Here is a 22,311-nt window from a genome sequence, read left to right on the forward strand (position 1 = left end):
TAATCCTCCTGTATTTGTTATCCCCAGCGCTTTTGGGAGATGTCTGATTGCCTTCACGTCTCTGAAACAAAGTTGAGACACGTAAGATACCTTTTTTTTTTTTAATTGCCCTTCAGATATGTTACTGGAATATGGTGGAGCTCTTCCAGAGCTGCTCTTGTTCATATTCAGGCTGGAGCCCAAGCTGGGTGAGCTGTGGCCCACTACTGAATACATGACATATTCTCCAAACACGCTGTGTTCTGATGCATTTTTTTGTTGCTGTCAAGCTGGTACGGTGTGTACAGAGCCTGTTCCACTCCAGCATTTGTGTGTGTGCTAACCCAAACCCTTGACCTCAAAGATAATGTTGGCTAATAACAAAAAACAGCCATCCTGTTCTAGAGAAAATAAGATGAATTGTAACATTGCAGGTTCAATTTGTTTTGTTCACTGCAATAGGACTCATTATCTGAAGTATATCTGTTCTCCCCAGATAAACTGAGGAGAGAATGGATGTTGCAGTTCCCAAAGGCAGGTCTTTTATCTACTCACCAGCAGATAATTTGTGGCACTTGCAGAGAAATCAGATGCTTACTCAATGCAGCCAAAAAAAAGTTATCTGAACAAATAATGACAAGTTTTCCCATTCCAACACTAATCTTCTAGATTTTGATAAATTGAGTCAATAGGAAGAGTCGTGTTACATTCCCATGGGAAAAAGCTTCGTGGAATTTTTCTGATACATAAAATTATTTTTCTGCAATAAGCCATCTTACCATGTGGTAGACTGTTAATTAGAATTTGTTAGAAAACTTAGTGTAAATTATAGGTAACCAGTCATAATGACAAACAGGATTTTGGTGAGGAAAAGTTGAGGGACCCTGGGGTGGATGTACAACCTACCCAGGTACTTTGCTGTCTTTCAGCAGTAATCTCTCATCTTGTCCCTGTCTGACACTGCTGTGCTTTATGAACCAGACTACACAAAACTAACTTTGGTCCCAAAATAGACAAGACTTCATAAATATTTCAGGAAATTTTATTTAGTTGGAAAATGCAGTTTTTACATATTTCTATCAAGAGCATTTTGCTTCAACATTTGAGAAAATACCATCTGTTGCTCGTAGTTCATTTTGGAACAAGTGCCTGTGTACGTAGACTTCTACAATTATTTTCTGTGAGTTTTGGGTTTTCCACGTCTCAGTTAAAGGTTCGTTTTTTGGCATTCAGGCTGCAGCTGCTCTGTGCTTCCAGGACATTCAGCAGAGCAGTGGTCAGCAACTTCTGTGTTTGTCAGAAATGATGCAGTGCCTTTGTGTCCAAATGTCCTTGAAAAATAGGATGGAATGTAGTGAAAAGAGATTTAATCTAAAAGCTACCCAATTTGTTTGGTTTGTTTGCTATCAGCACTCAGAAGGCTGTTTCTCATCTCCTTACAATTAATATTTTACTCAGCTCAAGAGAGCAGTTCTTGAAATTCGTTCATGGAGGTTTTTCGGGCCCAGGTTAATAGAATAAATGATACTTTTACTGGCAGTGACTAGTTTTGAAGAGTTGGTAAGAGGAAAACAAAACCACTTTCTTATATTTTCTAATATTTTAAAAGAACTTATCTCCTTTATACTGCAAACCACTTCAAAGCTCAATGATGTGATTTTTCTGATAGGCTTCACCCATCTTTGTTAATCTATTCCCTTTAATTTTCAAAATATTTAACACCACTGAAAGAATGAATACAGTATGTGTGCTGAGTGGTGTCATAAAGAATTACTTCTTTAACCATGATGCTATCTTTTAATGTATCATAAGAAATAAAAGCATTTTTCGTGGTTTATCTTCAGCTCTGGTATAAGATGATGGCTGTAAAGCAGCGTATTTGTGCTCACGGAAGTTTGGGAATCTCATGCCATAACCCCTTGTCAGGTGTCTGCTGTCTGGGACCTGACATTTTTTATCATACACTGCTGCTTTTTAATACGGAACCATCATAAAAACTTTCCTGTGGGCACACTGTCACCTTCTATATGAACAGCAACAGGTTAAATCAACCTTTTTTGTAATTACTGTTTTTAAACATGCCTAATATTGTCATGAGGCAGTCAAGAGGGGTTTTTTTGTGTTTTGTGGTAATTTTCTATTACTGTGTTACCCATCTCAGTTTCCCTTTGCAGTAATTTTTGGTGTTTCAGCAGAGCAGGAGCCTTGCACTGTGGAAGCAGGGGCAGGATGTGTCCTCAGCAGTAACACCATTCCCTTGCCTCCTTGGCATTCCCTGAATTGTAATGATGGATATGTCTGCTCTGCGAACCCCTTCTGAGTTTCTTATGGCTCCCACAGAAATTTCAATAGCAATTTTCCCCCCAAGGGCAGGAGTACAGAATCTTTTGGCTGCTGGGTAGAGAGAAGTACTCACTTTCCCCACTGACATCCTGTGCATCATCAGGACTGGAAAATCTTCTGCTTGGATAGTACAGAAATTATGGAAACTCCATGCAGTCTTTGTTTGTATTGAGAACTTGGATTACATAGTCTCGTGTGTGAAGTTTTTTCTCTTAGATAGGGTCAAAATTATTCAGAGTGGTACTTCCAGAGGGAGACAACAGTTCCAATGCATTGATGGTTTTGCTGTGTCACAGCAGACACGGGGTCTGATCAGTGAGGAATCAGAGGAGAACTTATGAATTTAGCTTCTGTGAAGTTGACAGCTTTAGTCAGGGATCAGTATGTATTCAGTTTGTTTTGATATCTTCTCAATTAAAATTGCTTACACACTGAAGATAGGTCTGCAAAATCATAGAATTGTAGGATCATTTGCTTTCAAAAAGCCCTCTTGAGTTTGGGTTGGAAAAGTCATAAAGTCCAGCCATTCTCCCAGAACTGCCAACTACCACCAACCCATGTCCCCAAGTGACACATCCACACAGCTTTTAAATCCCTCCAGGGACAGGGAATCCACTCTGGGCAGCCTATACCAGGGCTGGACAGCTCTTTTACAAAAGAAGGTTTCCCAAATACTCGACCCTGAGGCTCCCCTGGCCCAGCCTGAGGCCGTTCCCTCTCCTCCTGTCCCTGTTCCCTGCCAGCAGAGCCCGACTCCCCCGGCTGCCCCCTCCTGTCAGGGACTTGTGCAGAGCCACAAGGTCCCCCCTGAGCCTCCTTTGCTCCAGCCTGAGCCCCTTTCCAGCTCCCTCAGCCGCTCCTGGGGCTCCAGCCCCTTCCCAGCTCTGTTCCCTGCCCTGGACACGCTCCAGCCCCTCCATGTCCTTGTTGTCTTGAGAGGCCCAGAGCTGATCCCAGGACTGGAGTAATCTATAACACTGAGGGGTTTACTTGAATGATAGCAGGTGGTTCATAGGAAATACACTAATAGATGTATATATGCTTTTCAGAGAGTGTCACGGTTGTTAATGCAAAGCATAATGTCAAGGATGAAGAAAATATTTGATAATACAGTCAGAGATGATTCTGAGGTGATAGAGAACTGGTAGATAAGTTGCATTCCTGTAACTCTGGCATATTGTATGTAGTAAAGTTTGGGAGGCATGAAGTAAAAATGTGAAGAAAACTGTTTGGTTTAAACTGCTAATTGGTGGTTTTTTCTGGCCATTTTTAAGATGTAATGTTCTGCCATCTTGTTCTTCTTCATGGTAAAAATAAGGGTTTCTGTACTTCAGTTAACATCACACAGGATAAAAAGAATAAGACCCCATTCCAAAGAAGCATTAAGGATACGGTAAGGGTGCTTAAATCTTGACTTAACTAGGAACTGAAACACAAAAATGAATGCCTATGTAGTGAGTGTAACTTCCTACAAAATTGTTAAATTTGTTCATTTTGGAGAACCCCTTGCTTCAAAGAGGGTCATCAGAAATCATCTTTAAGATATACTTTAAGGTCTACAGATTTCATTAGGTACTATTTATTTTAGTATTCCTGTTAGGTTTAATGCATAAATTGGAAACTTTGTTTTATATAAGACCTGCCATGCTCCTGATGGGAGCCTGTGAGGAAGTGGAGAGGGACAAGAGAGTTGAGTGACAGGACAAGGGGGAATGGCTTCCCAGTGCCAGAGGGCAGGGTTAGATGCGATATTGGGAAGGAATTACTGTCTGTGAGGGTGGGCAGGCCCTGGCCCAGGGTGCCCAGAGCAGCTGTGGCTGCCCCTGGATCCCTGGCAGTGTCCGAGGCCAGGTTGGACAGGGCTTGGAGCAACCTGGGACACTGGAAGATGCCCCTGCTGTTGCAGGGGGAGTGGAATGAGGTGGTCTCTGAGGTCCTTTCCAACCCAAACCATCCTGTGATGGTTATCATTCATGGTAAGTATCAAGGTTTCAGTTCCTGCAGCACCAATTGCTGTATAACTTCTCCAAAGAGTTTTGCTGGTGACATTTTGCAGCTAAGCTGAATGTGTAGGGCTGGAATCATAAATTTTTCACTTGAGGAATGTCTTTAAAGTCCTTGGGCTCTCCTCAAGGTAGATTGGTTCTGTTAATTAAAGCCTGTATCATGGTGATCTATTTACCTTTGTATGGTGGAGTTGGGGTTGCATATGGGACTTGTCCTTTCCTGTTCTACCAGTCAAACTAAACAAAATCTTCCCATACGTCTAGGGAGTACTGCTTAGTTTCAAGGATAAATGGAGAAATCTTCATTTCCTTTCAACAGCAAGAAAACCTCATTAGTATTTCAAGCATAGTATGACAAAATACAGATTCACAGTTTCAATTTTCTTAGTAGGAATGTTGTCATCTTCCTAGTAGCAGTTGCTTCCCAGGTTTGTGGAATCTTAGACGATGACTGGGTTCAGTTTTACTAAATACTGTTTGCATTTTGTTGTCACTGTTGCATGTGGTTTGGAAATACTGTCTGGGGAGTGCTTGAGTTCCCAGCTGGTGACTGTCAGGTATTTTGGGCTTTGTGGTGGATCCTCTTATGCTGGAGCTTCTTGGTGGGCTTAGACCGGCCTCTGAAGCTTGACCTCTGAAGCTTGAGTAGATGTCTTCCAGAGTAATTTACTTTTTTTAAGCTAGTTGGGGTGAAAATCAGTTTATTTGATTTGATTCATGGGGAGGCTTGGACCAGCCTGGTCTAGTGGAAGGCATCCCTGCCAATGGGCCTTCCAAACCAAACCATTTGGGGATTCTGGGATTCTGGGAATTGTAAAATCCTCAGTAAACAGGTAAAATAGATGCAGGGCTATGAGAGTGAAACATCACCAAGAATCAGTAAAGCACTGAGGGAATCTGGGCCATTTTATAATAATTTTTGATTGATGCTGGAGCCTGACTTTGAGGGAGGTGGAGGATAAGTTAAAGTATTTCAAAGTGAAGTGGTTTAGGATTGGAATTTCAAAGACAGGAAGAGCATGGATGGAAGAAGAGATGAAGGTGAAGGAGTGACCCGGAGATGAGCTGTGGATTAGCTGTAGGTCAGCTGGATAATAAACATGGTGTGGTAAAGTCATGTAAGAAGTACCAGTGAAGCATCTGCACCTTCCCTGGGATATATTTGTGTGGCTTGGTATTTCCTGGGCCAGTGCAAGTCAGGCAAACAGGGTTTTGGAGCATCAAAGCGGTTGGGCTTGCTGCCTTGGCAGGTGTCCTGTGGTGTGTTTTCCCTTGGAGCAGACTGCTCCTGGGAGGTGGCACACACCACAGCATTTCCTCCAGCGTAGCACTGTCGTGGGCTGTGGTGGCTGTTGGCATCGGGATACAGGCTGCAAACGCCGTGTTCCTCGTGGGAAATGTGTTCCTGCATGGGCTGTCTCGGCATGGCTGAAGACCTGCACTCTCAGCTTGCCAGTTATTTGGGAAGGCAGAGGAAGAGTGTCAGGAGGGACAGTTTATTTAGCAAAGTGTCTGGCAACAAACTTTGCTCTGGTGTGACAGCTCTGCTTTCATTTCTAAGCAGTGACCAGAGATGCCAGGGTTAATTCTTGAGGTTATACTCACTATAGGCCCTGCATTTTTTCATGTAATACCTACTTTACCAAAAGTTGTCCGAGTTTGACATAGAACAGCCAAAGAGTATTGCCAGTAAAAGAGATGAAGATAAGATTCTGGTTACCAAAGGCTTGGCTTTGAAGTTGCTTTGCTCACTGAGGGTAAGAACAGCTTTCTTGTGAGCTTCCTTCATTCCCCTCCGTTCTTCCACTCCTTTGGCAGAGCGAGTTTATTTTGTTGAAGGTTTTATTTTCTGCTGAAAGTGCAGGAAATTCAGACAGCTCTCTTGGAATCTCCCCAAAGCTAATACAAACAAGATACATATGCTTCTCTTAAACTAACTAAAAATAAAGTAAATTATTTGAAATATTTAACTATAGATATTCCTCTATAAAGACAAAAGGGAAATTTACATCATTATAATTGTCGATGCTGATAAATTATGTTATCAAGGTGAAATTCACTGGAGCATCTATTGTCTATTCCTCTCAAAAGATTGAGGAGTACCACCCTGAAATCTGGAATAGCTGTGTTACCGACAGAAGAAGTAACTACTGAATGTCTAAAACCATAATTTATTGAAGTATTCTTTAGCATGTACAAAGCCAGATCAAAAAAAAAAAAAAGTGATGTAAAATGGACTGAAATTGTCTGTTCAGCTATACTTTTTGTGGCTGCAGCTTATGGATCTGGAACAGTTCACCAAATTTTTCTTGCTGGTTTCTCTGTGGCAAAAAAAATGGCAGAACTTGTCCGTTTGGGGTTAATTTGGCGTTCTTAGTCCTTTTGATATTTGCTAATTGTGCAGGGTACGTATCCTTTTTTTCCCATTGCTGACAAAATTGCCTTTATAGTCATAGCTGCGTCATGAAGGAAATAGTTGTTTATGACTATTATTTTTTATGATTTATGTTCGCAAATTGTTGAATCTCGCTGAAAATATTACAGATGAAGAGCTATAGTGAGTCATCGTGGACAGGGGCTCAGAAAGGAGAACAGCCATAATTACGGTTGCGTATGCAACCTCCACCCTCACCTTTTCTCTATTCTTACATCCAAATGAGGCCTTCAGCCTCAGCTCTGAATATGATGGGTGGTCTCACAGCAACACAGACATGGTGCAGCACCCCCTGATATTCCAGTTCCTAAAGGGGCTCCAGGAGAGCTGCAAGAGGGACTGGGGCCAAGGCATGGAGGGACAGGACCCAGGGAATGGCTTCCCAGTGCCAGAGGGCAGGGCTGGATGGGATCTTGGGAAGGAATTGCTGTCTGTGAGGGTGGGCAGGCCCTGGCCCAGGGTGCCCAGAGCAGCTGTGGCTGCCCCTGGATCCCTGGCAGTGTCCGAGGCCAGGCTGTACAGAGCTCTGAGCAACCTGGGATAGGAGAAAGTGTCCCTGCCCATGGCAGGGGGTGGAACAAGATGGGCTTGAAGGTCCCTTCCCACCCAAACCATCCTGGGATTCTCTGAGTTTCGAAGAGGGGCAAAGGGAGCACATGTCCTTAAGGGGTCACTCGCAACTAACAGGGAGAGTGGTGAGTCGGAGATGGTTTTCCTTCTGTGAATTGTGGAGTTAGTGGGAAGGAAACTATTACAGCATGTCCAGCTGTTTTAAGTAGCTGCTTCACAGCTTCTGCACACTGTGTGCGCTCCTGGCTCCACTGGAGAGGGACCAGCAGTGTCGGTCAAAGTGAGCTAAAGCCACCAAGGTTTGACACAAAGCAACTTGCACTTTTGAAAACTCAAATGTCAAAGCATTTTATTCCTGACAGCAAGTTCCCACTCCCTAAAAGCCATTCATTGTCATAAGCAGTTAAGTTCAGAATTGTGGTTGGACATGTTCTTTTTTTCAGCCTGCATTTCCATCAAGTATTTCTTCTGCAATTATGTTTGACATTTCCACTTTATTTTGCAGGTTTCTTTGAATTAAGACTTCAGCACAGTGTGCCTTTTCCTTTTATTTTCTTTTACCCTATTTACATTGTGCAGTTGTAGCATACTCCCTTACCAATCCCTGCTCAGGTTTCGCTTTTTTTTGGGCAGACAAGCTTCTTCCTGCTTATTGTGCTGACTGTATAATTAGCAGTTATTTAGCTGAAAGTATAATTTGGCTGGAAAATTGCTGTGATGTGAATGCACAGTGAGAAATGCAGCTTTTTTTAGTACACATCAGTGACCTGGGTGTCTGTACCCATTGTCATACGACGCATAACACCATTCATATGGATCTTGCCACAAAGGAAAAGTTGCTCTGTTAGATCTCCAATTTGTAAAAAAGTTGGAAAGTAGACCTCTTTAGGCGTACAGTTATTCGTTACTTTGCGTTTAGGTTTACTGTACACCCAGATAAAAGGGGGGAAAACCAAATTATTACACTTAAGTAAATTCCAGCTTGCAATAAAGAAATATATAATCATATCTGTAATACATAGTCTGAAGTATGTAATTGTCGTGTGGACACGATATGAGACTGAGGTTTGTTCAGTGGTGCTTCTTAGAATCATGGAATGGGATCTCAGAATGTTTGGGTTGGAAGGGACCTTAAGGCTCATCTTGTTCCACCCTCTGCTGTGGGCAGGGACATTTTCCACTATTCCAGGTGGCTCCAAGCCCATCCAGCCTGGCGTTGGACACTTCCAGGGATCCAGGGGCAGCCACAGCTTCTCTGGGCACCCTGTCCCAGCTGTAGCTGAGTGTGCAGCATATCTTCCTGGGTTAATGATCAAAAATGCAAAAAATCATTCAGAAATCTGTCACCATCTGTGCTGTACAATACCCTGGGTACCACTGTGAAAAAGGACAGTGCTTGACTTCCAGCCTGGACCCAGGACCTGAGGGTCAAAAGATGGGCTGGGCTAGTCAAGGGGCTAATTTCATCATGGAAGAGAGACTCATGTCCACCTTTGCTTATTGATGCCATTTCATAGCATCACAAGTCACCAAAATTCTGATTTTTCAACTAGCTATTATTTTCCATGTAAACTAACTTTGAAGGAAATAAAGCAGAAAGCTGAATAATTTTGTCTCTGTTTATAATAGACAGTACAAACCACGAGGGATGGTTATGCAACCTTATACTGAATTACACAAGGACATGCCTCCCTTTATCTGCTCAGAACTGGTAACATTTAGAGGCTGGAGATTTGCATTCATTCATAATAGAACTTTTAAAATCATTTTTTTATCTTCACAATAATTAAAATAAATTCAACGTCAAATTGAATTAAAAGGATGAACACTCAGAATGTTCCATTGTGGGAACCAGAAGATGGGGACCATAAATTAAACAGGTTTTTGGTGACACTGAGTTTTTGCATCCTCTGCTGACAGTGATTTGTTTTTTGATGGGTAAATACACTGTAAGGAACTGAACTGTAAGCAAATGCCTGGGGGTTTGTGGTTAGGCTGCTTGACTTCTCTTGATATTTAAAAGCCATATACTTTTCAAGTGGTTTTACACATCAGGATGTAAGCATTGAATTCTGTGAAAGTCTTTGCCCAGGAGGATACCACGCTAATTATTAATTGTATTGCAATAAGGAAAGCAACAATATTCCAGGATGGTCAGATCCAGGAACATCCAGCTCTGCCCATCGTTTGCCTTGGCTTTGAACTTTTGTGTGTTCCTTGATAGTGTTTATCAAACTCAAATTGTTTTTCCCCAGATAATGTTCTCATTCATCGTGTTTTCCCCCGCATCCTCTTAGCTTATTTCCATTCTCTTTTCTCTGGCATGATTACTTGTTTTTACCTTTTAACAAAAGACTACCCAGACATGTACCTGGCTCTCTTTTGGCTGTTGCTGCCTTGTTTATTCCTTGTGCATCTAGAACATGACCAAACATCTCTGGTTTTGCCTTAAAAGTTAGAATCTTTGCAAAAAAGCACGACATTTAATTTCTCTCCTGCGAAGTAACATGAGGTGACTACCTAGAATTACCCACAGTAACATGAGTGCTGTGCCTACATTCCAATCCCCTTTGCAGGCATGATTTCAGTCTCACAGAGTTGGTACCAAGCTTTTAGCTTCCACCTTTCTTTTTAATGATGGTTGTAATTATTTCCATGACAATAAACTAAAAAAATAGGTGGGGGAGGACTGGTACACATCAGTGTTGGCAGAGGCATTATTTGAGCCGTGTTTTGTAAAGGAATACTGTAATAATTTTGTATGTGAATGCCACACTGAATTTGTCAATTGTAAGCAACAGGAAACTTTTAACTCCTCTCATTTAAATGTACTGTTCATTAGATTGAAATGTATCTGCATTTCACAAATCAATATCTGACTTTTCTTTTCATATAACAGCTAATCCAGTAAAAAAAAATGGTCTTGCAAAGCTGCTGAGGATGATGGGTTAGTCCTTGCTTGGCCACACACATTCAGTGTTTCAGCTGTGTTCAGCTGCTCTAAAAGTAATACACAGGGTGATAAACTGCAACAACTAAATGTTTTTGTTAATTTATTTATACCTGTCTTGATGCCATGTCTGGATGAAGAGGGGCCGTAGCTTGATACTGATTATACAGAGCAACAAAACCACATGGCATTTTATCAGCATTACTCCACTGTCTTGTCCAAATGCTGTCCTTGGATTTGTGCTTGTTTTTTCCTTTGTTTTGAAAACTTTTAAACCCTTAGAAATGATTCAATCTCTAATTATAGGAGCAGACAGTTTTCCTGATAATGTATGTGCAGTACAGGGATTCAGTGCCACTTTTCTCTGTCTTTTATGGAGATCATTCTTCTTAAAAATTCTTTTCTGTGTAGTCAGTTGTGAGTAAAAATCTTCATTATATCTCCTACTTTTCTTCATGGAGGTCCCAGATTCTTCACCTGGAATGTGGTAGCTGAAATACAGACAGTTGATTCTGTCCATCAGCTCTCAAAAATGTTAAATTTAATTACTGTGCAATAACCTCTGAACCTTTTCATTGTTTGAAGCTGAGCACAGCAGTGTCTCCAACCTGTTGGAAGATGGTTAACAATACTTTCTGTTTCAATTAGCTGATGCATGGGGCTTAAGGTGAACACCTTTTATTAAAAAATATTTAGTTTTTGAAAAGTAGTTGTGTGGTTTGTTACCTTTCTGCTAACTGGATAGATCTCACTTGATCTGAATCATAATATTTCTGTGAAAGTCATGTAGTCTGTGTTTTAGGATAGTGTCTTGGTCACCAGCTCATGCTGTTGCATTGGGGAAAGAATTGTTCCAGTGCTCAGAGCTTTTCAAAATACACCATAATACATCATATTCTGAAGTAAATCTGAGTTGATAGGCAAGCACCACTCCGCAGGTGAGTTAGACAGGTCTAATTTTTCTTCAGATTTTTTCTTCAGATCCCAGCTGAAGTAGTTATTTCTATTTTTGTCTAATATTTTCCATTGCATACCCTTCACAACACCTAGCTGGGATGCTGTTTCATAGCACAATAACTAGATAACTACAGGCAGAGGAACCACCTGTGTTTTGAAAGTAAAGATTATTTCTGTCATAGAAGAATGTGATCCCATTGACAGTAATCAGCTTTGTAGGGGTTTCTGCTATCATTGTTAGCTACTACAATGCTAATTTCGGTGGCAAAGTCATTAAAGAATAGGAGATACATTCAGAAGAAAATCTGTGTCCTCCACATCAGGTATCATTGCTAAAGAAGGAGTTTTACTGGAATGCATGCACCAGATATACCTCTTCAAACAAGAGTTCCCAAAGACTTCCACTTAAATCTCCCTTGTACATGTAGAAGATAAGTGTTGGGGATAACCAGACTGAAGTGTGGGAATAAGGATGGGATCTCACTTCTCCATGGTCCTTAGTGTCAAAAAAGAAATGGAGGAGCAGGTTAGGGGAATGGTGCTGCCTTCTGCAGGGCCACATCTAGGAGGGGGACTTGGGACAAGGGCTGGAGGGACAGGACACCGGGAATGGCTTCCCAGTGCCAGAGGGCAGGGCTGGATGGGATATTGGGAAGGAATTGCTGTCTGGGAGGGTGGGCAGGCCCTGGCCCAGGGTGCCCAGAGCAGCTGTGGCTGCCCCTGGATCCCTGGCAGTGTCCAAGGCCAGGTTGGATGGGGCTTGGAACAGCCTGGAATAGTGGAAGGTGTCCCTGCCCATGGCAGGGAGTGGCACTGGATGAGCTTTAAGGTTCCCTCCAACCCAAGCCATTCTGGGATTCTGTGATCTACACTTTTAGGAAGAAATGCACCTTTCTTTGCACTGAAAGCAGCAAAAGCAAAGTGGTAGCGAAGAATTTTGCTCTTTATGAGTCTAAACAGGAGAATGAAAGTTCCTGTGTTCTCTTCTGCCTCAGTGAGAGCATGCATCTGCCACATGACAATTCCTACAGTGCTACTTAATAGTAGAAAATAACTGTGCACAGATTGAATGACAGCCCACCAAAACACTGTTGTAACTACTGCCTTGTTATGAAGAATTTAAGTGCCTTGTGATAACTCAGAAAATGAACTTGGTGGGCAGTCAGCAAGAGGAAATGTCAGTATTTTCATTGTTCATACCCAGCAGAAAAACTCAGGCTGGTATGGTGTGGTTCACATTTTGCCAGACCTGTAAAGTCTCACAGTCTAGTTTTTGATGTGATGGAGAGAACCTCATGATACAAACAATGAAGAATTGCCCTTTTCCAAGGTAGGACAGACAGCTTTCCAGTCTGAATAGCCATATTGGAGATATCCTGATGTGGAGCTCAAGGAGGGAAATCCAGACAGCTGGCAGGAGTTCGCATGCCAGCTTGTTCAGCTTAGGAAGTTTGAGTTTCAGAATCATCAGGAGTGATTTGTCAAATGCGCTGACAAAATGAAAAGCTCTACAAGTTTATCGTAGTGTGAAGGCTTAGTGCGCTGTAAAAGGAGATTCCTTTTTTCATTTATTACAAGTGTTCTTCAATGCCAAGAAAATAATTTAAAAAAATAGTCAAAGAGAAAAAGTCTGATAGCAGTGGCAGATGTTCAAGGTGCAATGGTGTTTGATCCAGTCAGTTTTCCTTCTCCTGCCTTTGCTTTTCTCTTTCACCCACTGCTTTTTATTTCTCTCATATTTTTTCTCTCTATTCACTATCCCTCCTTCCTGCATAGGGGCTCAACAGAAAACGTAATAAATTGATTATATGCTGAAGTGCTTTTACTTAGAATGGGAAAGGTTGAAAAGACTGTGTTCACTTAACCTTTAGTGAATTTGGCTGATTACAATATGGTAATGCTTTATGTCATGGCTCCTGTTGGGAGAATCAAACTGTGAGGCTGAGTACTAGTAGGATGCATTTCAATTAAAATTTTGGTGATTACTGGAGAAAACAAATTTCTTTCCAGACACATGGATTTGCTCACCATCGAGACATTAACCAGCTAATAGCTTTATTAGTAATAATTACCTGTACACTGCCTTTATTACTCAATATTTTACAGTGGAAAAGGACACACTGACCTTTTACTCCTTTCTTAAAGGCGCAAGACCTGAACGTGATCGAGGAAGTGATCCGAATGATGCTGGAGATCATCAACTCCTGCCTGACCAACTCCCTCCATCACAACCCCAACCTGGTGTATGCACTGCTCTACAAGCGGGATCTGTTCGAGCAGTTTCGCACTCACCCCTCCTTCCAGGACATCATGCAAAATATAGACCTGGTGAGTGATACGTGACTTCAAGGATGGTTACACGTCATTTTGTGATCTCTTTTTACTCTTGAGAGGTGGGAAATATTCATCACTCTCTTATCAGTTTGTTTTAAAATGTTGAATTTTTCTTTTCTGTTTTCTGGGCCTGCACTGTGATGACTTCTGGGCAACATAGAAACACAGAGTGCTTTGGGTTGGAAGGGACCTCAAAGATCATTTAGTTCCAACCCTCTAATTTCTTTAACATCCCTTTCCCACGTCTTTAACTCAGGACCATCAGAGGGATTTTGAGATGCCTCTGGTAAGAGGTTCCCAAGCTGTGACACCTTTTTCACCCTTCAAAGGGAGGACAGTGTCAGCTTCTCTTGACTGCTCCGTGTTAGAAACCTGCCTTTCAGGGGAGCAAAAGCTAATTTGCATCATCAAACAGTCCTTTTTCTTTTCTCTTATTCCTACCACCAGCCTATTAATGATTACAGGGAATTACTTTTAAATAACTAAGGAGCAGGCATTCAGCTGCCTTATTCCCTAGCTGTATCTGGATGTGTGTTGTTTTCACCTGCCAGGTGTTCTCTTCATAGCAACCTTCTGGTTGTGTAAGGAAACATTTTAGAAGAAAACAGAAGAAAATAGCTGTGGATGAGAAGCTGTTACCAGTGTGACTCTCCGCAAAGTATGACTTCGGGAAACAGTTGTTACTTATTTCTGCATCTGATTGTAGTTTTAATGTTCATATGGATAGCCTGAGCTTCTGCTAGAAAAATCTGAAGCATTACAAATGTTTCTCTGTCTTATAGTCAATATTTGCAGAGCTGAGCAATGCTTGAAGCCACACTATGATCACTGGATGCAAAATACTGGAAGGGAGGGCTGAGCAGGGTGCTGAGTCTCTGGATGCAGTGAATAACACATTAATGTGTCTAATAATCTTCCGAATTTCTGTTTTGATTTGCTTTTAATTACAGAAGATTGACAGATATCTGATTGCCCATAAAGGAAAGTAATTTTAAATGTGGAACTGAAATCCTGCTCTGTACCTATTCCTTCCTCTTCTGTTCTCACTTTACAGTTTCTGGTCATGCAAGAGTTTGGGGAGTGGAGGACTTGAAGCTCAAAACTCTCCAAACTTTCAGCAGCTGCAGACTACAGGCAGCATGATACTGTCTGCATGATTAGAACAATATGTCTTCAGGTTGTGTAAAGAGGATATGGTGCACTGAAGATAACTGTTGTCTACATTCCTGATTGAGATAGGGACCTTCCCTGGTTACTTGCCCACATCCAGGATAGCTGGTGGTGGCCAGATCCTTCTGCTTGCAGCCCTGTGCCTCCCACAGACAGCAGCACGTCCTTTCCTTTGTAACACTTAAATGTAGGTTTTCCTCAACAATTTAAACAATTCCTCCCCAAAACTATTTAATATTGGGTTACAGCATAATGCCAGTTACATTCAGAAACTATTTAAAGCTTTCCAAGGGAGCATGTTGAATTTTTAAATAGCTCCTTTGTTAGAGAAGCAAGGATGTCAAAAAAAGAATTTTTTTAATTTTTTTTTTTAAATGTACCTGTCACCATCTGGCAAGTGGTAAGAGCTGTCAGGCTTGTAGATCTGAATAAAAGATGAGATTCATCTGACTCCTTGTCTACCCTGTCACGTCCTGCACTTCATACACAGTTTTGGCAGCACCATACAGAACCAGTCTTTGTCTTGTGTGCTGCAGCCAGAATGTTCTAACTGGTCTTGCTGTCCCTTGAAACAGTGGCAAATCATGTTAGTTTTACTAAACACATTGCAGGGAGCTTGTCTGGGAACTATGTGGGCAAGATCTGAGAAGAAACAAAATGAGTTTCTGTCTCCAAGAACTTACCAGGATTTTCTCTGCAGTGGTGGAGCTGGGAGCTCCGTCCTCACAGCTGTATGGGACACTGTGGATGTCTGAAATGTAGCTGTGCTCTAAAAGGAGTCAGAGAAAAAAACCCTAAAGGTCTGGCTCAATAAATTTCTAAACTGTATGTTGCTGGAAGCTGGGAGGATATACCTTTGGGAAGATCTCCCTGTTCTTGACTTGCTCTTACATTCTTACTTTAACATCCATCCCGGCCTGCTTTCAGACAGAATAGTGATCTGGCCAGGTTTTTCGTGTGACCAAGGCTAGTTATTCAGAAGAGGACGGAGCCACCAATTTCCTGTGTGTTGGAGAGCTATTTTGGGTTTCAAGCTGTTGTGATCAATGGAATTTTGTAGCCCAAATTGTGTAAACTGTAGATGGAAATGGTAAATGTTGCAACTTTTGGTAATGGAAGAGTGGTCATGAAAAACTACTTTTCTGAAGCTCCCCATGTCTGCAGGGGCTCTGCTACATCCTGACTCCCTCTCTTGGTACTTTGTCTGGTCATAAACAGCAGAGTAGGTTTGGATTATCTGCACCCATGCTACAGTGGAACCAGAAGTGTAATTTTTGACAATGGCATTTAGTGACAGGACAAGGGGCAGTGGCTTCCCATTGCCAGAGGGCAGGGATAGATGGGATATTGGGAAGGAGTTCCTGGCTGTGAGAGTGGTGAGGCCCTGGCACAGGGTGCCCAGAGCAGCTGTGGCTGCCCCATCCTTAGAAGTGTTCCAGGCCAGGTTGGATGGGGCTTGGAGCAACTTGGGATAGTGGAAGGTGCATTGGGATTGGACTAGATGGTCTTTAAAGGTCCTTTCCAACCCAAACCATTCCGGGATTCTGCCATTCAAATCATCAGATAGCTCTAGAGATTCACGTGAGCAGGGGGTGCCTGTTATGCACTTTGTCACTCTGACATCCCCCTGCTCCAGCAAATTCTGCCCCCAATTGATGAAAGATTCTCCGACTGTAAACTGCAGTCCAGATTTGTATTTCATAGAGAAATACTAAGAGACAGTGTGATAATGGTTCATACTACAGAAATCACACCAAAACACAGAGCATGTAAAATCTGTAATGAGTTTTGGGCACCAGAACAGTTGCCAGTTTGCCTTGTCAAGAATGTATAAAATAGATACGACATATAAAGACTTAAATGCTTATTATTTTTACTCTGTTGCACATAATGTACTCATCAGCCAAAAGGAAGCATGGAAGAGGTGAAAAGGCTAAAAATTTGATGAAGAATTAATTGGAGAATGTACTGGGGATGTAATAATGAGTGGTTGACAGTGCAAATAGAAAAAGGTATCTGCTGCAATTCTGTGTGTATGCAAGCAAAGAATAACCCAGAGGTGTTCTCTAAGCCTACTCACACTGGTGACATCTTAGTTGGATTACTCTGGGTTTAGAATCTCAGAATCATTTAGTTGAAAAAGACTTTCAAGACCATGGAGTCCAGCCATTACCCCAGCACTGCCAAGACCATCACTAACCCAAGTCCCCAGTAAATGTCTTTTAAATCCCTCCAGGGATGGGAACTCCACCACTGCCCTGGGCAGCTGTACAGCCTTTCCATGAAGGAATTTTCCCCAATATCCAACCTGAGCCTCCCCTGGCCCAGCCTGAGGCCGTTCCCTCTCCTCCTGTCCCTGTTCCCTGCCAGCAGAGCCCGACCCCCCCGGCTGCCCCCTCCTGTCAGGGACTTGTGCAGAGCCACAAGGTCCCCCCTGAGCCTCCTTTGCTCCAGCCTGAGCCCCTTTCCCAGCTCCCTCAGCCGCTCCTGGGGCTCCAGCCCCTTCCCAGCTCCGTTCCCTGCCCTGGACACGCTCCAGCCCCTCCATGTCTCTCTTGTCCTGAGGGGCTCAGAGCTGTCCCCAGCACTGGAGGTGCCTCAGCAGTGCCAGCACAGGGGATGGGCCCTGCCCTGGGGCTGTGGCCACACCCTGGCTGGGACAGCCCAGGGGCCATTGCCCATCTGGGCACCCCTCAGCTCATGCTCAGCTGGCACCATGAAAGAAATTCCAGGTAGGAATAAGAGCTGAAGGTGCTGATTTGCCAAAGGAAGGCTGAAGTGATGTGGTATTTTTCAAATAAAATGCTGCAGTGAAGGGAAATGGAATAATCTCTTTCACATACTTGTGGGTTTGCAGGTCATAAGGGAAGACTTTTCCAAGGTTAGTAATAACGAAGCACTGTGATAGGTTTTCAGGCACTTCAGCATTGGAGACCTTTGGATAGCAGATGTTTGGAATCATGGCACTGGGGCAGAGGACAGACCAGCATAGGTCTATAGGCACAGGTAGATGTGGGGATGCCTCTGCAGCCCCACCAGAGCTCAGACCAGAGCAGGAATTGCCCAGGCTACCTTCAGTACAGACCTGGCCAGTAACTCTGGGCTGTTCCTCAGGATTTGGACCATTCAGATTACTCTGGAGATAGTACATAATCTCTGTGTGCTTCATCATTGAGGCAAAAACAGGTGAATGTGTAAGAATCATCAGTGTATTGAACACTTTTTGTTGAAAACTATTTATTTGCCTCTGTGTTTTTATAAATCATCTAAAAATCACAATTGCCAGCTGATTTGGAACATACGGGAACCATTAATGCTGTGCAGAAGAAACTGAAATCAAAATACCTTCTGTTTCCCATTACTTGACTTTTCATTTTAGAAAGCCATTTTAGCAGGAGATAGTGCATCTTGTTTAGCTAAAATGGGATATTCTTCTGGATGGTGAACAGAGAGGAATGCTATGGTTCTTCTTCTGGCCTTGTGCAGAAGTATTTCAGCTGGGAACTGTCTATATGCCTCCACTTCAGAGGTGGTCTATAATTTGTTCAGCCACCTCAGATATGTCAGGAATTTGGTGGAGAATCTTCGCTTATCATTCCTAAAGATGCATTTGGTTCATGGCCACAGTGAGAACTCCTTGGCTTTCACTGCTCATATTTCCTACGAGCGAACGACTGATACCAGGTGGTGGAACAGGCCTAACTAGGAGCTGCTAGAATTTTGTTTGCAAAGTAGTCTAATAGACATCAGGAGGTCATCAGGGAGCAATGGCTTAGTGATGCAAAGGACTCGATTGATGCAATTTCCTACAAGGAATTTAATTCTCCAGAGACATTTCCCTGCTAGATCTTAAAATCAATCAAGTTGTCTTTGCTCTGGCATATAGCAACCCCTATTGTAAGACCTGCAGGACTTAAGAACTAAGTTTTTATGGCTTTCCTTAAAATGCCCTTAAAAAAACCTTGATCCTGCTGATTACCAAAGCCTGGCTAAATACTCTAGGGATTTGGGGGTTTTGGTGGGTTTGGGTTGGGGTTTTTTTTTGTTGTTGTTTGTTTGCTTTGGGGGATCTTTTAGCCTGTTTTTTTCTCCTCACTCCTACACCCTAGGAGTGGAGAGCAGAATACCTGGAAAAGCTCATGTGTCCTTGAACATGCTCCTCACTTCAAAGCAATTCTGAAAAATACAGTACTTGAAGTCTGCTGATTACCCTCTTGATTTTCTATTGAATCACCCAAAGCTGTTTCACCCCTTTTTAAATCAGTAGGGTTGGCTTTGCCTCCTGTTTGCTCCAGTATGACTACTGGATACCAAATGTAGCTGTGATTTATGTTTCCCTATGGAAGCTACTTAGTTGAAGTGCTAATCTTGTGGTACTTTACAACGAGAGGTTTGTTTTCTTGTTTTCTTCTCCATTTGCTGTGCCATCAGTACACCATATTACTCTCCCAGTGGTGAACGTGGCTGGAAATAAAATGCTCGAAGTGTTTCTTTCAATCATTTTTCAAGGGAAACAAAATTGACAAATACAGGTTCACGACATATTCATTTTGTGCCAAGTGATTTTTTTCTTCTGTCTTGCAGAGCTGACCTTTGCAGTTGCAGGCAGAGGAGGCAGCAACGTGTTGTACTGTTATTTTTAGCTGGAGGAGAAGGAGAGGAGCTGTCATGTTCCTTAGGCAGCAGCACTGCCTGGGCTGCCGCAGGCCTCACGGCACTTCAGCATCTGCTGACAGAATCCAAGTGGAGGAAACATCTTGCCCTTGATAGCTTTGCTGTTGGCATGCTGTAAAGGGAAATACTTTGTTACTTCAGCCTTGCAGCCCAATTGAAAACAATAGTTGGGTGAAATAACAGACTCTCTGGTTGTTCCCTCACAATCTTAATCTCCAAAACCTAAAATATTGCCTTTAAATGAAAAATGTTTCTAAATCATTCTAATCTTGTAGTACTTTTAATCTCTGGCAATACCTTGTAAGTTTACTGTTTAGAAAACAAAAGAAAGTGTAAGTTTCTCACGGAAAATTGATCTCTAGGAAGAAATTCTTCACTGTGGGAGTGGTGAGGCCCTGGCACAGGTTGTCCAGAGCAGCTGTGGCTGCCCCATCCGTGGAAGTGTCCCAGGTCAGGTTGGATGGCGCTTGGAGCAGCCTGGGACAGTGGAAGGTGTCCCTGCCCACGGCAGAGAGCTGGCACTGGATGACCTTTAACCTTCCCAACCAAACCATTCCATGAGTCTATGATTAAAGGCAGTTTTGGAAATCACTATAGAAAGAGTTTTTGTTTAGAAATTTCAGTGGTGTTTTAATACAAACCTTGGCAATGCCTGAGCTGGAGGTGGCCAAGCCAGGTCCCCTGTGCCAGTCGTACCACACATCTGGGTACCTCTCACAGCCAGGATTAGACTCAGCACAGGGCAAGGCTCTCCATACACTGTTTTATCTGGACAGGGATCAGATATTCCTGATGAGGGGTTGTCTAATCCTGGATTAGACATGCCTTTTAATCTCTGTTAATATGGAAGCCAGACTGGAGAGAGAGCTCTTCAGAGTGGGTTATGTTCCTTCATGGAGAAGCCTTTCAGTGCTCAGCATGACTAGGAAAAAAATAATTCACAGCAACTTGTGGAGTTTCTTCTTACTCTTCTTCTTAAGCAGTCTTTGCAGTTGTTTTCTATTTCCTTAGACCAGTTGCCCAAATAATTAGTGAGAAAATTAATTTTCAGAGTATCAGGAAGACACCATCTCTCAGCCTTGTTTATTTGCCCTAAGATCTGGGGGTTTTCTATTCGTCCAGTCATATGCTCAGTTGGTTTTAAAACATGTACTAAAACCTGAAACTCATTTAATACTATTCACCCAGTTTATTTTTTCTGGTTCATTTTACTTTCCATTGGACAAGGAGTTGAAATCTGTTAATTTTAGTTTTTATTGTAAATTCAGCTCTGTTATTTAAGTGTAGAAGATAATTAAAGCTCTTTCAAAGGAAAAGGCTACTCTTCCTTAATATGATGCTGAGCTGTTATATTTTTGTGTTTGACTAGATTAGTAGGAAAAGTGTTAGACTCTCTGCTACAGAGGTTGGAGCTTGCCATGAGGGAATGTAATACTGGATGCTTTTTGGTTTTATTCATGATCTGGAGCTAACAAGCAAATGCCTTTTTTAGGATGTCCTGTATATAATTAATCTTCTTTTATTTTTTCTTTTTGCTTTTCTGTTTTCTTACTTTGTTGGGGTACATGTTGGGTACCTGACTGTCTCGTTGGGCTATTGTGCTCTCAAGATCCAAAAGAGAAGTTCTCCATTTCTATATTGTTTGAAGGCAAATAACACCAAGAGATAAGTACCATTATTAAAGTAGATATTTTTAATTTTAGTCATCAACTACATATCAAAAATAGCCATTCAGAGTTCTCTAAAATGCTGACATAGTCTGAAAATACTGGAAGCCTGTCTTACTTTTGTTCTTTTGAAATATAACCCAAAGAAGATTAGTACCTTTGCCACAAAAACATAAGTCTTTTAAAAACATGTTAAGATTGAAGGGTTTGACTTCCCAAAATAGGAAACATCAGAATTCAGGGAGTATTTGTGAGCTTCATTCAGTTTTTTTACACATTTGCATTATGATAGTATTTTATCCTTTTGATTAAAAGTTAAATATTAAGTTTTGCTTTTGTTGTGGTTTAGCAGAACTTGAGCTAACAAGGCAGTGCCACTGGGATGGATTCTTTGCAGGAGCCTGCCCTGGGCGAGGATGGGTTTCACCAGTGATTACTGACAACAGAGGAGTGTTGAAATGCAGGAAGATGTTTTTTTTCTTTCAAAGTTTGCGGGCAACTTGCTCGTTCCTCTGTGAGCTGTGTATCCTTCACCAGCAATTTGTCCCAAACTCTGTGCCAAAACCATGTCAGCCTCACTCTGAGGTCCTCACGCTCTTTGCACAAGCTGTTTCTTGCTGTTTTACTCTGTTATTTCTGGTCCCTCTCTCCAGCTCCTTTGCTTATGAACTCAGCACATTTTCCTACTCCTATTTTTTTTGAGGATCAGAGATCACAGTGCTCCACCAGGCCCTTATCTCTAAGAATGTAAAAGCCTACCTGCAGCATCTGCCAGAGGCAGTGAAATTCTCCCTTTATGCTCAAGTATGGACATAATCATAGGGACAGCATGGAAAATTAAACCTGAATTTTCTCTTGACTGATTTCCATACTTCTGTTGTTAGAAACAAAACAAAACTAGAAAAAACCAAAACAAATAAACCAAACACGAAAATCCCATAACAACCCCAAAAAGCAACTTTTAGCAACTTTAGTCTGCCTGCATCTCATTCACTTGGTGCAAGAATTTCTAGAGATCCCAGCAAGTCTTTCAGCTTGAAACAAGGGCTGGGCTTTCAGCAGGGGGAGTCACAAACAGGAACAACAAATTTGAATCTCACAGTAATCAAGCCATCAGCTGTCTTTGTTTTATGAACAGCAGCTGAGCTGGGAGGCATAATTAGGGTAATGGTTTCTGGCTCCAGCTGTGTCTCACTACAGAACAAAGAGAGCTCAGCAGAGATTCTG

At 42.2% G+C, this 22,311-nt stretch overlaps 1 protein-coding gene across 12 annotated transcripts in view; it reads left to right on the forward strand.

The window, feature by feature from the left end:
* DYM (dymeclin) overlaps positions 1 to 22,311 on the forward strand; it is a 212,054-nt gene that overhangs the window by 154,577 nt on the left and 35,166 nt on the right. For 7 of the 12 annotated variants that reach the window (XM_032095567.1, XM_032095568.1, XM_032095573.1 and 4 more), the window contains 2 exons: positions 28 to 81; positions 13,385 to 13,567. In XM_032095567.1, coding sequence (XP_031951458.1) covers positions 28 to 81; positions 13,385 to 13,567 — 237 coding nt within the window. The remainder of the gene's footprint in view (positions 1 to 27; positions 82 to 13,384; positions 13,568 to 22,311) is intronic. The other 5 variants (XM_032095569.1, XM_032095570.1, XM_032095576.1 and 2 more) reach the window with 1 other exon arrangement.

Source organism: Corvus moneduloides, chromosome Z, assembly GCF_009650955.1.
Source record: "Corvus moneduloides isolate bCorMon1 chromosome Z, bCorMon1.pri, whole genome shotgun sequence".
Lineage (NCBI taxonomy): Eukaryota > Metazoa > Chordata > Aves > Passeriformes > Corvidae > Corvus > Corvus moneduloides.